Source organism: Bos mutus, chromosome 4 (genome assembly GCF_027580195.1).
Source record: "Bos mutus isolate GX-2022 chromosome 4, NWIPB_WYAK_1.1, whole genome shotgun sequence".
Lineage (NCBI taxonomy): Eukaryota > Metazoa > Chordata > Mammalia > Artiodactyla > Bovidae > Bos > Bos mutus.
The window spans coordinates 73705306-73722172 of record NC_091620.1 but is presented as its reverse complement, the minus strand read 5'-3'; the positions used below and the strand labels follow the sequence as shown (position 1 = coordinate 73722172).

General features: G+C 37.3%; 1 protein-coding gene across 1 annotated transcript in view; it reads right to left on the bottom strand.

Annotated features, from left to right (window-relative positions):
- Nucleotides 1-16867, bottom strand: part of ORC5 (origin recognition complex subunit 5) — a 100704-nt gene that overhangs the window by 69981 nt on the left and 13856 nt on the right. The window contains exons 4-5 of the mRNA XM_005901449.2: nucleotides 15397-15471; nucleotides 9468-9579 (exon numbers count right to left, since the gene is read on the bottom strand). Of these exons, the coding sequence (XP_005901511.1) occupies nucleotides 9468-9579; nucleotides 15397-15471 (187 nt within the window). The remainder of the gene's footprint in view (nucleotides 1-9467; nucleotides 9580-15396; nucleotides 15472-16867) is intronic.

The following is a 16867-nucleotide window of genomic DNA, read 5'->3' as shown; positions in this document are numbered from 1 at the left end:
ACTAGAAAAATAGCATTTCAAAATAATTTTTCACTACTTAAACCTAAAATAGGTCATGAAAAACTTTAACATCTAACAGTCATGACATTAAATACAAATAAATTTTTTAATGAAATCCTTTATTTTCTTCCTACCCTTTTCTCCTTGTGATTTTTCATAGCCCTATTAAAAATAAGGGCTCCTTCATCTATTCTGGGCTTCTTTTTCTATCTCAGTTAATTAGCAAAGGCAGGAGGTGTTATTTGACTGCTGTGTTCTTGTGAAAACAGGCAAAACTGTGCTGATCTTAAAAATCAATGTTTATAGCTGTTAGTTCAAAGGGACAGTGTTTTGAAGCCAAGGTCAAGGAATGGTATCTTTTTCACAGCCTCTAACCATCTTATGCTTAAGTTATAATCTTTGAATCAGAAGTATCATATTTGTATAGTAACAGCACAGTATTAATCTACAAAACTACTCAGAAACACAAAAAGCTATTGTGCTTTTCCAAAGATAAAGATCATTAAGATCTATGAATTTAAGATTAAGCACACACACACAACAATAAGGACTAGCGGTTGCTACTGTAAGAGTTACAGTAATGAAAAATGAGATTTACAAAATAAGATACATTCTGGGTAGTACTTAACTCAGGCACGTGGTATATGAACATTTCAGTACAATTTTAATGTACTTTGCTAACTTAGTCTGATTTTCACTTGTAAGGATATTATAATCACAACATATATATCTTACTGTCCTGACTAAAAATGTGAAAATACACCATTAGCATAAATACATGAGAAATGCTCATTCAAAAAAAAAAGTAATTATAAGAGAACCACCTCTCATCGTTCTAAAATAAAATCTCTATTGAGTGCAGAAATACAAACATTTATTTGAGATTGGCAGCAAACCCTAATAGATTAAGACATCAAAGTATTCTCATTTGAACATGCTAGCTTAATCTTTAAAACAACAAAAAGTATTTTACTGAGTTATCATTAGTCAAAATAACGTATTCAATTTTACCTATGCTATAATCAGGGAAATACAAGACAAATGGCTCAAAGCATCCGGTATTTGGACGAAACTTTTCCCAAACAATTTCACTGAGAAAGATAACAGTCACATTTCTGCCAGTCTGTAAAAGAGAGATAAATAAAAGTAAACTTGCATTAAAAAATCTTAATCAGAACAATAATTCCATTTGAATTTTTCTTTCAAAATAAATCCAGCCAAGTTCTAATATATAGCAAATTATTTGCATATTAATAAGCCATATTTAGAAAACCTAATCAAGGAGTTCATCTTTATATGCAAATTTTCCTACGAGTTACTTAAAATTTCCATAAAACTTTCAGGTTAACTGACAATTCAGTTACATGTAACACTAGCATAGTCACACAAGGACTTATTTTATAGAAATTAAGAAACACATCTGCTTGAATGATTAAAATAAGATCTTTTTACGGGTGTTTTCAAACCATACACTTAAACCAAAAAAGGCAAAACTGAAATGGCTATAGCACCCACAGAAAAGAATATATTTGTTGAAGATGATGATGAGCACACATTAAAAACACAAACAAGAATGAGTATCCAAAATACCAATGTTAAGTAAACAGACATCTTTTGAAATTATAATATTCTAGAAATAACATTAAGAGAACAAGCTCAGTGTGTATGTTATCCTTCTACAGAGTGGCCATGAATGCTAATTCTAATGCTAGAATTTATCTGTAGACACCTCTGCATTCCCAACACAAATTTTAATTCTTCTCATGTTCTTTTGGATGTCTCCTAAGTTGAGTAACAGATATGATATCTGTTTTGTTCTTTAACTATTCTTAGGACCAAATCTCTTACACTATTCTTTGATGGTGATTTACTTTTATAGTTTCTAACTTATGTGTAATCTTTTACTCAAATTTTCATTATTCATAGAAATATACTTCTGGCTAACAAAGATAGTTAAGTTCAATAAATTAATGACTCCATAGAAAATGTAGCATCTTCATGAAAGAGAAGATTTTTACTTTCAAATGCTTTTTGTCTTATTAATTTTTAATAATTCCTGATTTCTATAGAGATAAAAGGGCATGCTCTAAACACAATCTTCATCACAAAGCATTGAGCTGCTTTTGCTTTAAAATATGATTATCCAAAAGGATTTTATAAAATCAGCTAAAAAAATACTGAGAGATTAAAAATCAAGGCTATTTATCAGTCTAAAAGAATTGATAAAAGTTGGTTCTCATCTGTTCATCTGAAAGCACTTTCAACTACAGTGATATTTATTATAATTTAAACTTCATTTTACTCTGATAAGTATTTAATATAAAAAGTGGGAAATGCTTTGGCTATATTTCTTTTCAATGACATACACATTTAAAAATCAAGCATGTTTTCAGAAACATCAAAACAACAATTTTCTTTTCTGGTGGAGCTGAGCTTGTATGAATCGTTTCATTTTCTTCAAATAGCTTCTATAACTAAAAGTAAAAAAAAGTGAATGGCCTAACTACTGTGGCAGGATGCATGATCACCATTACTAGGCACAGGGGAAAATAAGGGAGTAAGTTTTACTGAAAGGTGAGAGGACAGCAAGAATGCACTCTGGCTACCAGAGAAGGAGTCCTTGAACAAAGCAATGGGAAACAGTGGATGAACACATGCAAAAACAAAAATAAATCCCACAAACTCAACACAACACAACAAAAAGAGAGGAAGAGACCTCTACTCAATGAGGACAGATCCCTGGGGTCAGTAGTAAACTGCCAAGAAATAATTAAACTGGGAGAGGCTAGACTACATGAGAAGACTTCCAGATTACATCACCAAGAGTTATACTTACTTTTCTTCTGTCTTCTCCACATCTCCCCACCAAGACTATTAGTAAAAGCGGATTTTAGGAGTCAATCTTAAGCATACAATGATTTAAGTGGCAATCAGTTTAGAACTTTTAGTTACTTAAATTTGAGTAATGCATTTAACTCTTAAAGGTGGAAAGGCTCTAGGCACTGTCTCCCCAAATATTTACTTAATTTTTATTATCAGTTCAGGCGTGTCCAACTCTTTGTGACCCCATGGACTGCAGTATGCCAGGCCTCCCTGTCCATCACCAACTCCCCGGAGTTTACTCAAAATTCAAATCCATTGAGTGGGAATGTCAACCAACCATCTCATCCTCTGTCATCCCCTTCACCTCCCATCTTCAATCTGTCCAAGGATCAGGTCTTTTCCAATGAGTCAGCTCTTCACATCAGGTGGTCAAAGTATTGAGTTTCAGCTTCAGTATCAGTCCTTCCAATGAATATTCAGGACTGATTTCCTTTAGGATTGACTGGTTGGATCTCCTTGCTGTCCAAGGACTCTCAAGAGTCTTCTCCAACACCACAGTTCAAAAGCATCAATTCTTCAGGACTCAGCTTTCTTTATAGTCTAACTCTCACATCCATACATGACTATTGGAAAAAACACAGCTTTGACTAGACAGACTTTTGTTGGTAAAGTAACGTCTCTGTTTTTTAATATGCTGTCTAGGTTGGTCATAGCTTTTCTTTCAAGGAGCAACCATCTTTTAATTTCATGACTGCAGTCACCACCCACAGTGATCCTGGAGCCCCAAAAATAAAGTGTCTCACTGTTTCCATTATTTCCCCATCTATTTCCCATGAAGTGATGGGACTGGATGCCAGGATCTTAGTTTTGTGAATGTTGAGTTTTAAGCCAACTTTTTCACTCTCCTCTTTCATCAAGAGGCTCTTTAGCTCTTCACTTTCTGCCATAAGGGTGGTGTCATCTGCGTATCTGATGTTATTGATATTTCTCCTGGCAATCTTGATTCCAGCTTGTGCTTCATTCAGCCTGGCATTTCTTATGATGTACTCTGCATATAAGTTAAATAAGCAGGGTGACAATATACAGCCTTGATGTACTCCTTTCCTGATTTGGAACCAGTCTGCTGTTCCATGTCCAATTCTAACTGTTGCTTCTTGACCCGCATACTGATTTCTCAGGAGCAGCAAACTCCAGCTCACCGGCAACAAGGAGCAGAACGATGTGGTGGAGGAAGATGGTGGAGTAGAAGGAGGTACACTCATCTTCTCCTGTGAGAATGCCAAAATTACAACTCGCTGCTGAACAACCATCGACTGGAAAATGTTGGATCCGACCACAAAAAGATACCCACATCCAAGGACAAAGGAGAAGCCCCAGCAAGACAGTCAGAGGGGCGAAACTGCATTCAGAATCAAACCCCATACCCGCCAGAGACACTCAGAGGGTTCAAACAAACCTTGTGTGCACCAGGACCCAGAGACTCCACAGAGATTGAGCCAGAACTGTGTTTGAGCGTCTCCTGCAGAGGTACGGTCAGCAGTGGCCTGCCTCAGAGGCAGGGGCTCTGGGTGCAGCAGACCTGGGTATGACATAAGCCCTCAGCCATCAGAACTTAATAGGGCTGGGGAAATAGACTCTTAGAGAGCACAAAGAAAACCTTGTGTGCACCAGGACCCAGGAGAAAGGACCAGTGACCGCAAAAGAGACTGACACAGACTTGCCCGTGAGTGTTCAGGAGTCACCAGCAGAGGCATGGGTTGGCGGTGGCCTGCTGCAGGGTTGGGGGTATGCAGTGCAGCAGTGCATGCATGGGACCTTTTGAAGGAGGTCGCCATTATCTTCATTACCTCCACTATAGTTTGGCCTCAGGTCAAACAACAGGGAGGGAACACAGCCCTGCCTATCAACAGAAATTTGGGTTAAAGATTTACTGAGCACGCCCCGCTCATCAGAACAAGACCTAGTTTCCCCTCAGTCAGTCTATCCCATTAGGAGCTTCCATAAGCTTCTTATCCTTATCCATCAGAGAGCCAAGAGAATTAAAATCACAATCACAGAAAACTAATCAAACTGATCTCATGGACCACAGCCCTGTCTAACTCAATGAAACTATGAGGAGCCATGCCTTGTAGGGCCACCCAAGACAGACAGGTCGTGATGGAGAGTTCTGACAAAATGTGGTCCACTGGAGAAGGGAATGGCAAACCACTTATTATTCTTGCCTTGAGAACCCCATGGACAGTACAAAAGGCAAAAAGATAGGACACTGAAAGATGAACTCCCCAGGTCGGTAGGTGTCCAATATGCTACTACTGCAGGGAGCTGCCCGTGAGAATGGGGTCCTTTGTCTGAAGGACACAGCTCTGGGAGCTGCCTCAGTCCTTGAGGGTTTGCTTGCAAACATGGCTCTCTGTCCCACCACCCCAGAGATTAGGCGATTATTTACTGCAGACACCTGGAGTTCTGGACAAACTTCTCACGCACAGGGAAATGTTATCTGGTGTAAGAAATAATAACAGGGTGCCATTCCCATGCTCTCAAGATTTCTTGTGACTTTTTGTAAGATGTATAGGTCAACCAAGAAAAAAGTTAACTGTCTTGTCTTTCTCACGCTCTCCTGTATAAATATAAGATGCTGAATAAAGTCGTGGTCAGACCGCTTCCCTTTGTGGAGCCGTGTCTGAAACTCTAGACCCCATCTTTGTTGTAGTATTCTTTGCTGTAGTATTCTTTCTCAGCCACGCCGTGCACGTTCTCGGGACCTGATCGACTTTGCCGGCTGGCTCCAGCACTACTGGAGATCAGTAGAGAAATAAGTTCAGAAAGAATGAAGAGACAGAGCCAAAGCTAAAACAACATCCAGTTGTGGATTTGACTGGTGATGGAAGTAAAGTCTGATGCTGTAAAGAACAATACTGCATAGAAACCTGGAATGTTAGGTCCATGAATCAAGGCAAGTTGGAAATGGTCAAACAGGAGATGGCAAGAGTGAACATCTACATTTTAGAAATCAGTGAACTAAAATGGACTGGAATAGGTGAACTTAACTCAGATGATAAAATGGCTGTCTGGGAGGCCATACAAATATCTGTGAAAAGAAGAGAAGCAAAAAGCAAAGGAGAAAAGGAAAGATATAAGCATCTGAATGCAGAGTTCCAAAGAATAGCAAGAAGAGATAAGAAAGCCTTCTTCAGCGATCAATGCAAAGAAATAGAGGACAACAACAGAATGGGAAAGATTAGAGATCTCTTCAAGAAAATTTAGAGATACCAAGGGAACATTTCATGCAAAGATGGGCTCGATAAAGGACAGAAATGGTATGGACCTAACAAAACAGAAGATATTAAGAAGAGGTGGCAAGAATACACAGAAGAACTGTACAAAAAGATCTTCCTGACCAAGATAATCACAATGGTATGATTATTCACCTAGAGCCAGACATCCTGGCCCACATGTGAAGTCAAGCGGGCCTTAGAAAGCATCACTACGAACAAAGCTAAGCGGAGGTGATGGAATTCCAGTGGAGCTTTTTCAAATCCTGAAAGATGATGCTGTGAAAGTGCTGCACTCAATATGCCAGCAAATTTGGAAAACTCAGCAGTGGCCCCAGGACTGGAAAAGGTCAGTTTTCATTCTAGTCCCAAAGAAAGGCAATGCCAAAGAATGCTCAAACTACCACACAATTGCACTCATCTTACACGCTAGTAAAGTAATGCTCAAAATTCTCCAAGCCCGGCTTTAGCAATACGTGAACCGTGAACTTCCAGATGTTCAAGCTGGTTTTAGAAAAGGCAGAGGAACCAGAGATCAAATTGCCAACATCCGCTGGATCATGGAAAAAGTAAGAGAGTTCCAGAAAAACATCTATTTCTGCTTTCTTGACTATGCCAAAGCCTTTGACTGTGTGGATCACAATAAACTGTGGAACATTCTGCAAGAGATGGGAATACCAGACCTCTTGAGAAACCTATATGCAGGTCAGGAAGCAACAGTTAGAACTGGACATGGAACAACAGACTGGTTCCAAATAGGAAAAGGAGCACGTCAAGGCTGTATATTGTCACCCTGCTTATTTAACTTATATGCAGAGTACATCATGAGAAATGCTGGGCTGGAAGAAGCACAAGCTGGAATCAAGATTGCCAGGAGAAATATCAGTAACCTCACATATGCAGATGACACCACCCGTATGGCAGAAAGTGAAGAGGAACCAAAAAGCCTCTTGATGAGAGTGAAAAAGTTGGCTTAAAGTTCAACATTCAGAAAACGAGGATCATGGCATCTGGTCCCATCACTTCATGGGAAATAGATGGGGAAACAGTGGAAACAGTGTCAGACTTTATTTTGGGGGGCTCCAAAATCACTGCAGATGGTGACTGCAGCCATGAAATTAAAAGATGCTTACTCCTTGGAAGCAAAGTTATGACCAACCTAGATAGCATATTCAAAAGCAGAGACATTACTTTGCCAACAAAGGTCTGTCTAGTCAAGGCTACGGTTTTTCCTGTGGTCATGTATGGATGCAAGAGTTGGACTGTGAAGAAAGCTGAGCGCCGAAGAATTGATGCTTTTGAACTGTGGTGTTGGAGAAGGCTCTTGAGATTCCCTTGGACTGCAAGGAGATCCAACCAGTCCATTCTAAAGGAGATCAGCCCTGGGTGTTCTTTGGAAGGACTGATGCTAAAGCTGAAACTCCAATACTTTGGCCACCTCCTGCGAAGAGTTTACTCATTGGAAGACTCTGATGCTGGGAGGGATTGGGAGCAGGAGGAGAAGGGGATGACAGAGGATGAGATGGCTGGATGGCATCACCGACTTGATGGACGTGAGTCTGAGTGATCTCCAGTAGTTGGTGATGGACAGGGAGGCCTGGCGTGCTGCAATTCACGGGGTCGCAAAAAGTCGGACACGACTGAGCCACTGAACTGAACTGAACTGAAAGCGCAAACAGTAACATATTAAAGTGTAGGATAAAAATTGCACAAAGGTTGTTAGGTGGGAAATTATAAGTCACTGAGATTTTCAGATTGTTTACTAGAGCTTAGTATGATTTATTCCAATTGATTGGAATTTAGTTATTCCAATAACTAAACCAAAAACCTGACTAACTGTACTATAATCCAACTGAAGGAAAAAAAAAAAAAAGCATTACCAAAAGATGACCAGTCTGCATGTGGGAGAGACCAGAAAACAAGAAATCCAAATTAGGCCTGATACTGCTAGGAGGAAAGGGTGTCCTGAATGTTAGATAACACAGTCCTACAGATGACATATGTACCAAGTTATGACTGGATGACTCAGGCACTAAGATTATCCTTTGCCCAGGTTCCATTCTTACTTATTCTGACTATAATTTGGCGTATCAATTAATAATTTTTTTTTTTTTTTAACATTTTCTTGTGTGATGGTGTTTTTGAATTTTTTTAAAAAATGGTATGTTAAAGGCTCTAAAATTTCATAACTATATGAACTTGGTTCCATCTCATACTTTTCAAAAATCTACACTTTCCTATACTCTTTAAAATTAACAAGATCACTTTTATGTCCTTAAATTGTCTCCATCTCTGCTGCTTTACATCCTAATTTTTTAAAAAATCACAATTCATGATAACATACTTTAATTTCAACATCACTAGAAAAATAGCATTTCAAAATAATTTTTCACTACTTAAACCTAAAATAGGTCATGAAAAACTTTAACATCTAACAGTCATGACATTAAATACAAATAAATTTTTTAATGAAATCCTTTATTTTCTTCCTACCCTTTTCTCCTTGTGATTTTCATAGCCCTATTAAAAATAAGGGCTCCCTTCATCTATTCTGGGCTTCTTTTTTCTATCTCAGTTAATTAGCAAAGGCAGGAGGTGTTATTTGACTGCTGTGTTCTTGTGAAAACAGGCAAAACTGTGCTGATCTTAAAAATCAATGTTTATAGCTGTTAGTTCAAAGGGACAGTGTTTTGAAGCCAAGGTCAAGGAATGGTATCTTTTTCACAGCCTCTAACCATCTTATGCTTAAGTTATAATCTTTGAATCAGAAGTATCATATTTGTATAGTAACAGCACAGTATTAATCTACAAAACTACTCAGAAACACAAAAAGCTATTGTGCTTTTCCAAAGATAAAGATCATTAAGATCTATGAATTTAAGATTAAGCACACACACACAACAATAAGGACTAGCGGTTGCTACTGTAAGAGTTACAGTAATGAAAAATGAGATTTACAAAATAAGATACATTCTGGGTAGTACTTAACTCAGGCACGTGGTATATGAACATTTCAGTATAATTTTAATGTACTTTGCTAACTTAGTCTGATTTTCACTTGTAAGGATATTATAATCACAACATATATATCTTACTGTCCTGACTAAAAAATGTGAAAATACACCATTAGCATAAATACATGAGAAATGCTCATTCAAAAAAAGAGTAATTATAAGAGAACCACCTCTCATCGTTCTAAAATAAAATCTCTATTGAGTGCAGAAATACAAACATTTATTTGAGATTGGCAGCAAACCCTAATAGATTAAGACATCAAAGTATTCTCATTTGAACATGCTAGCTTAATCTTTAAAACAACAAAAAAGTATTTTACTGAGTTATCATTAGTCAAAATAACGTATTCAATTTTACCTATGCTATAATCAGGGAAATACAAGACAAATGGCTCAAAGCATCCGGTATTTGGACGAAACTTTTCCCAAACAATTTCACTGAGAAAGATAACAGTCACATTTCTGCCAGTCTGTAAAAGAGAGATAAATAAAAGTAAACTTGCATTAAAAAATCTTAATCAGAACAATAATTCCATTTGAATTTTTCTTTCAAAATAAATCCAGCCAAGTTCTAATATATAGCAAATTATTTGCATATTAATAAGCCATATTTAGAAAACCTAATCAAGGAGTTCATCTTTATATGCAAATTTTCCTACGTAATTACTTAAAATTTCCATAAAACTTTCAGGTTAATTGACAATTCAGTTACATGTAACACTAGCATAGTCACACAAGGACTTACACATCTGCTTGAATGATTAAAATAAGATCTTTTTACGGGTGTTTTCAAACCATACACTTAAACCAAAAAAGGCAAAACTGAAATGGCTATAGCACCCACAGAAAAGAATATATTTGTTGAAGATGATGATGAGCACACATTAAAAACACAAACAAGAATGAGTATCCAAAATACCAATGTTAAGTAAACAGACATCTTTTGAAATTATAATATTCTAGAAATAACATTAAGAGAACAAGCTCAGTGTGTATGTTATCCTTCTACAGAGTGGCCATGAATGCTAATTCTAATGCTAGAATTTATCTGTAGACACCTCTGCATTCCCAACACAAATTTTAATTCTTCTCATGTTCTTTTGGATGTCTCTAAGTTGAGTAACAGATATGATATCTGTTTTGTTCTTTAACTATTCTTAGGACCAAATCTCTTACACTATTCTTTGATGGTGATTTACTTTTATAGTTTCTAACTTATGTGTAATCTTTTACTCAAATTTTCATTATTCATAGAAATATACTTCTGGCTAACAAAGATAGTTAAGTTCAATAAATTAATGACTCCATAGAAAATGTAGCATCTTCATGAAAGAGAAGATTTTTACTTTCAAATGCTTTTTGTCTTATTAATTTTTAATAATTCCTGATTTCTATAGAGATAAAAGGGCATGCTCTAAACACAATCTTCATCACAAAGCATTGAGCTGCTTTTGCTTTAAAATATGATTATCCAAAAGGATTTTATAAAATCAGCTAAAAAAATACTGAGAGATTAAAAAATCAAGGCTATTTATCAGTCTAAAAGAATTGATAAAAAGTTGGTTCTCATCTGTTCATCTGAAAGCACTTTCAACTACAGTGATATTTATTATAATTTAAACTTCATTTTACTCTGATAAGTATTTAATATAAAAAGTGGGAAATGCTTTGGCTATATTTCTTTTCAATGACATACACATTTAAAAATCAAGCATGTTTTCAGAAACATCAAAACAACAATTTTCTTTTCTGGTGGAGCTGAGCTTGTATGAATCGTTTCATTTTCTTCAAATAGCTTCTATAACTAAAAGTAAAAAAAAGTGAATGGCCTAACTACTGTGGCAGGATGCATGATCACCATTACTAGGCACAGGGGAAAATAAGGGAGTAAGTTTTACTGAAAGGTGAGAGGACAGCAAGAATGCACTCTGGCTACCAGAGAAGGAGTCCTTGAACAAAGCAATGGGAAACAGTGGATGAACACATGCAAAAACAAAAATAAATCCCACAAACTCAACACAACACAACAAAAAAGAGAGGAAGAGACCTCTACTCAATGAGGACAGATCCTGGGGTCAGTAGTAAACTGCCAAGAAATAATTAAACTGGGAGAGGCTAGACTACATGAGAAGACTTCCAGATTACATCACCAAGAGTTATACTTACTTTTCTTCTGTCTTCTCCACATCTCCCCACCAAGACTATTAGTAAAAGCGGATTTTAGGAGTCAATCTTAAGCATACAATGATTTAAGTGGCAATCAGTTTAGAACTTTTAGTTACTTAAATTTGAGTAATGCATTTAACTCTTAAAGGTGGAAAGGCTCTAGGCACTGTCTCCCCAAATATTTACTTAATTTTTATTATCAGTTCAGGCGTGTCCAACTCTTTGTGACCCCATGGACTGCAGTATGCCAGGCCTCCCTGTCCATCACCAACTCCCGGAGTTTACTCAAAATTCAAATCCATTGAGTGGGGAATGTCAACCAACCATCTCATCCTCTGTCATCCCCTTCACCTCCCATCTTCAATCTGTCCAAGGATCAGGGTCTTTTCCAATGAGTCAGCTCTTCACATCAGGTGGTCAAAGTATTGGAGTTTCAGCTTCAGTATCAGTCCTTCCAATGAATATTCAGGACTGATTTCCTTTAGGATTGACTGGTTGGATCTCCTTGCTGTCCAAGGACTCTCAAGAGTCTTCTCCAACACCACAGTTCAAAAGCATCAATTCTTCAGGACTCAGCTTTCTTTATAGTCTAACTCTCACATCCATACATGACTATTGGAAAAAACACAGCTTTGACTAGACAGACTTTTGTTGGTAAAGTAACGTCTCTGTTTTTTAATATGCTGTCTAGGTTGGTCATAGCTTTTCTTTCAAGGAGCAACCATCTTTTAATTTCATGACTGCAGTCACCACCCACAGTGATCCTGGAGCCCCAAAAATAAAGTGTCTCACTGTTTCCATTATTTCCCCATCTATTTCCCATGAAGTGATGGGACTGGATGCCAGGATCTTAGTTTTGTGAATGTTGAGTTTTAAGCCAACTTTTCACTCTCCTCTTTCATCAAGAGGCTCTTTAGTTCTTCACTTTCTGCCATAAGGGTGGTGTCATCTGCGTATCTGATGTTATTGATATTTCTCCTGGCAATCTTGATTCCAGCTTGTGCTTCATTCAGCCTGGCATTTCTTATGATGTACTCTGCATATAAGTTAAATAAGCAGGGTGACAATATACAGCCTTGATGTACTCCTTTCCTGATTTGGAACCAGTCTGCTGTTCCATGTCCAATTCTAACTGTTGCTTCTTGACCCGCATACTGATTTCTCAGGAGCAGCAAACTCCAGCTCACCGGCAACAAGGAGCAGAACGATGTGGTGGAGGAAGATGGTGGAGTAGAAGGAGGTACACTCATCTTCTCCTGTGAGAATGCCAAAATTACAACTCGCTGCTGAACAACCATCGACTGGAAAATGTTGGATCCGACCACAAAAAGATACCCCACATCCAAGGACAAAGGAGAAGCCCCAGCAAGACAGTCAGAGGGGCGAAACTGCATTCAGAATCAAACCCCATACCCGCCAGAGACACTCAGAGGGTTCAAACAAACCTTGTGTGCACCAGGACCCAGAGACTCCACAGAGATTGAGCCAGAACTGTGTTTGAGCGTCTCCTGCAGAGGTACGGTCAGCAGTGGCCTGCCTCAGAGGCAGGGGCTCTGGGTGCAGCAGACCTGGGTATGACATAAGCCCTCAGCCATCAGAACTTAATAGGGCTGGGGAAATAGACTCTTAGAGAGCACAAAGAAAACCTTGTGTGCACCAGGACCCAGGAGAAAGGACCAGTGACCGCAAAAGAGACTGACACAGACTTGCCCGTGAGTGTTCAGGAGTCACCAGCAGAGGCATGGGTTGGCGGTGGCCTGCTGCAGGGTTGGGGGTATGCAGTGCAGCAGTGCATGCATGGGACCTTTTGAAGGAGGTCGCCATTATCTTCATTACCTCCACTATAGTTTGGCCTCAGGTCAAACAACAGGGAGGGAACACAGCCCTGCCTATCAACAGAAATTTGGGTTAAAGATTTACTGAGCACGGCCCCGCCCATCAGAACAAGACCTAGTTTCCCCTCAGTCAGTCTCTCCCATTAGGAAGCTTCCATAAGCTTCTTATCCTTATCCATCAGAGAGCCAAGAGAATTAAAATCACAATCACAGAAAACTAATCAAACTGATCTCATGGACCACAGCCCTGTCTAACTCAATGAAACTATGAGGAGCCATGCCTTGTAGGGCCACCCAAGACAGACAGGTCGTGATGGAGAGTTCTGACAAAATGTGGTCCACTGGAGAAGGGGATGGCAAACCACTTATTATTCTTGCCTTGAGAACCCCATGGACAGTACAAAAAGGCAAAAAGATAGGACACTGAAAGATGAACTCCCCAGGTCGGTAGGTGTCCAATATGCTACTGTGCAGGGAGCTGCCCGTGAGAATGGGGTCCTTTGTCTGAAGGACACAGCTCTGGGAGCTGCCTCAGTCCTTGAGGGTTTGCTTGCAAACATGGCTCTCTGTCCCACCACCCCAGAGATTAGGCGATTATTTACTGCAGACACCTGGAGTTCTGGACAAACTTCTCACGCACAGGGAAATGTTATCTGGTGTAAGAAATAATAACAGGGTGCCATTCCCATGCTCTCAAGATTTCTTGTGACTTTTTGTAAGATGTATAGGTCAACCAAGAAAAAAGTTAACTGTCTTGTCTTTCTCACGCTCTCCTGTATAAATATAAGATGCTGAATAAAGTCGTGGTCAGACCGCTTCCCTTTGTGGAGCCGTGTCTGAAACTCTAGACCCCATCTTTGTTGTAGTATTCTTTGCTGTAGTATTCTTTCTCAGCCACGCCGTGCACGTTCTCGGGACCTGATCGACTTTGCCGGCTGGCTCCAGCACTACTGGAGATCAGTAGAGAAATAAGTTCAGAAAGAATGAAGAGACAGAGCCAAAGCTAAAACAACATCCAGTTGTGGATTTGACTGGTGATGGAAGTAAAGTCTGATGCTGTAAAGAACAATACTGCATAGAAACCTGGAATGTTAGGTCCATGAATCAAGGCAAGTTGGAAATGGTCAAACAGGAGATGGCAAGAGTGAACATCTACATTTTAGAAATCAGTGAACTAAAATGGACTGGAATAGGTGAACTTAACTCAGATGACCATTATATCTACTACTGTGGGCAAGAATCCCTGAGAAGAAATGGAGTAGCCATCATAGTCAACAAAAGAGTCCAAATTGTAGTACTTGGATGCAATCTCAAAAACAACAGAATAATCTGTTCATTTCCAAGGCAAACCATTCAATATTACAGTAATCCAAGTTTATGCCCCAACCAATAATTTTTATTATAATGTCCCTTAATATTATACTTAAATAATAGAGACATAAAACTAAGTAGGTATAAACTACTTATGTTCAAGGTACTTATAAAGTTATAAAACCAATCTTTTAATTTATAAGTTAAATAGAAGACTATAAAGCCAATAAAACTTAAATTAACATTATTTGAATATGATGAACATTACTGTTTTGCTTAAACTAAATCTTTGTTCACTTCATCAATATGGTACTAACAGGAAATAGCCTTTTGAGTTTAGTATTCCTATACCAACTGGTATTGGTGAAAACTGAACTCTCTCACCGATTTCCTTTACTCAAACTACTATAAACTACTATCTGTTGTTGCCATTGTATTATTACTTGTTTTTCGCCTGACACGTATGTTGATACACAGTAAATTTATCCCTTTCTTTTCTTATGAAACCATGACAATTAGAATTAATATTATTCAGTGCCAACACGATTTTAAGTTGAAACACAAAGTTGGTTCCAATAACTGAGTGGCCATGAGACAGAATGTCAGATGATCCAGAGCAGACCTATCATTCTATTTTATATTTCTGAAAAGAAAATTTTTAAATTCTTGCAGACAGTTCAAAGTCTAGCCCTTTCCCACCATTTATTCTAGTAAACACCTAAATTCTTTTAACAGAAAGTAGTATTAGCCACTTCACAATCAAAAATAAAAGCTAAATAACTGAAGAATAAGTGTGATCAAAGTACAAATCAATTAAACTTTGAAAAAATCTTCAACTTCACTCATTATAGAGAAATGCATATCAAATTTATATTAAGAGATTATTTCTCAGCTATCCAATAGGCAAAAAGAAAAAACTGACAACACATATCTACTGATTAGGCCACAGGGGAAAAAGATTCACACATCACTTACCAATTCTTGTAATCTAAGAAATCCAGGTAAAAGGTTTGCTTCCATATCTCTTAGATACTCGGCTTTATCCAGAACCTTGTTTAAAAAACCACAGTGTCAAAATCAATTTTAAAAGTCCTTTCACAAAACATTTACATAATTCAAGATTTGAACCTTCCATGTTAAAAAATGTGACATGAATTAATATTTTAAAGAGTATTAAAATTTATGGAAGACATTTCAAATAGGTCAATAAGTCTACTAACATGTTTTAACCCAAATTTTAGAGAATAAGTCATAATTACACTTAAAAAGGTTTTAAAGATAAACTATCAAAAAGACAGTGAATTAGGATGTTAAGGACCTTTTCTTATAAGTATACAGGAAATAAAACTACATGCATTTTTATGTCACTTAATAAAAGATAAATGTCTACCACATACCAATAATTACAAAGCTTTCTGACCCGAGAGATAGAAGAAAATTCTAAATTTCAATATGTAAAACTTTACTTGCTTGAACTTTGTAAATGCATGCTAAACCCTTTAGCTAGAAAACCAAACATGTGAAGAAAGATTAAATTTTTGTTCAGTGTTATGATAATACTACTGGGATTATAATTATAATCATTTACATTAGGAATAAAATTAAAATTCAGAAAATATAATATTATTTCCTTGAATAATCCAAAATGTTTTATATCTGTTTTGCTGATTAATAGGCAGCTTGAAACAATGTACGAGAGTAATCAACTTAAGATATTTCATTCCTAATTCATTTAGACAAAATAAAGCTAAAGTTATTTACTGCTAAAAAGAAACAAATTAGTTTCTCAACTATGTATTCTCAATATGCAATTTTCCCATCAATTTCCATTTAAAACTCTCTAATACAGCACACAGATTAATTCAAATAAATTGGTCCATTTGTATGCCCATTTTAATTCAAAACACAAAGCTGAAGCAGTAATAGTTCATTCTTCTAACTTAATATAATTAACCCATTGTAATTAATGGTTTGATAGTATTTTAATAAATGATACTTCTTTAAAAGCAATTATCAAATAACTAATACTCAAAGAAGTTAAAATTTTAATTCAAATTCAAACATTTTTAAAAGTAATTTACATGAAAGTAATCTAATAGACTTGATTTGTAAGGATGTTTACTAACTAGAAAACATTCTCAAACATCTTTCTGCATTATTTCCTAAGTGCTGAAGCTTACCAATTCATATATTAAATAACTGCATATTCTACAAAATTACTCTAAATGTTCTACACTAAACACCTACAAACTTTTTCACCTTTAATGTTTAGTCATCTAACAAACAACATTGAATGCCTACACTGATCCATGAGGCCTGAAAAAGGAGTTGGGTCCTACTGATTCCTCATGGCTCCTCACAGAATATTGATCCCTCCTCCTCCCTGAAGACACAGCTTTGAAACTCTACCTGTTGGAGTTATCCAACACTCTGGGGTCTTTCCTCC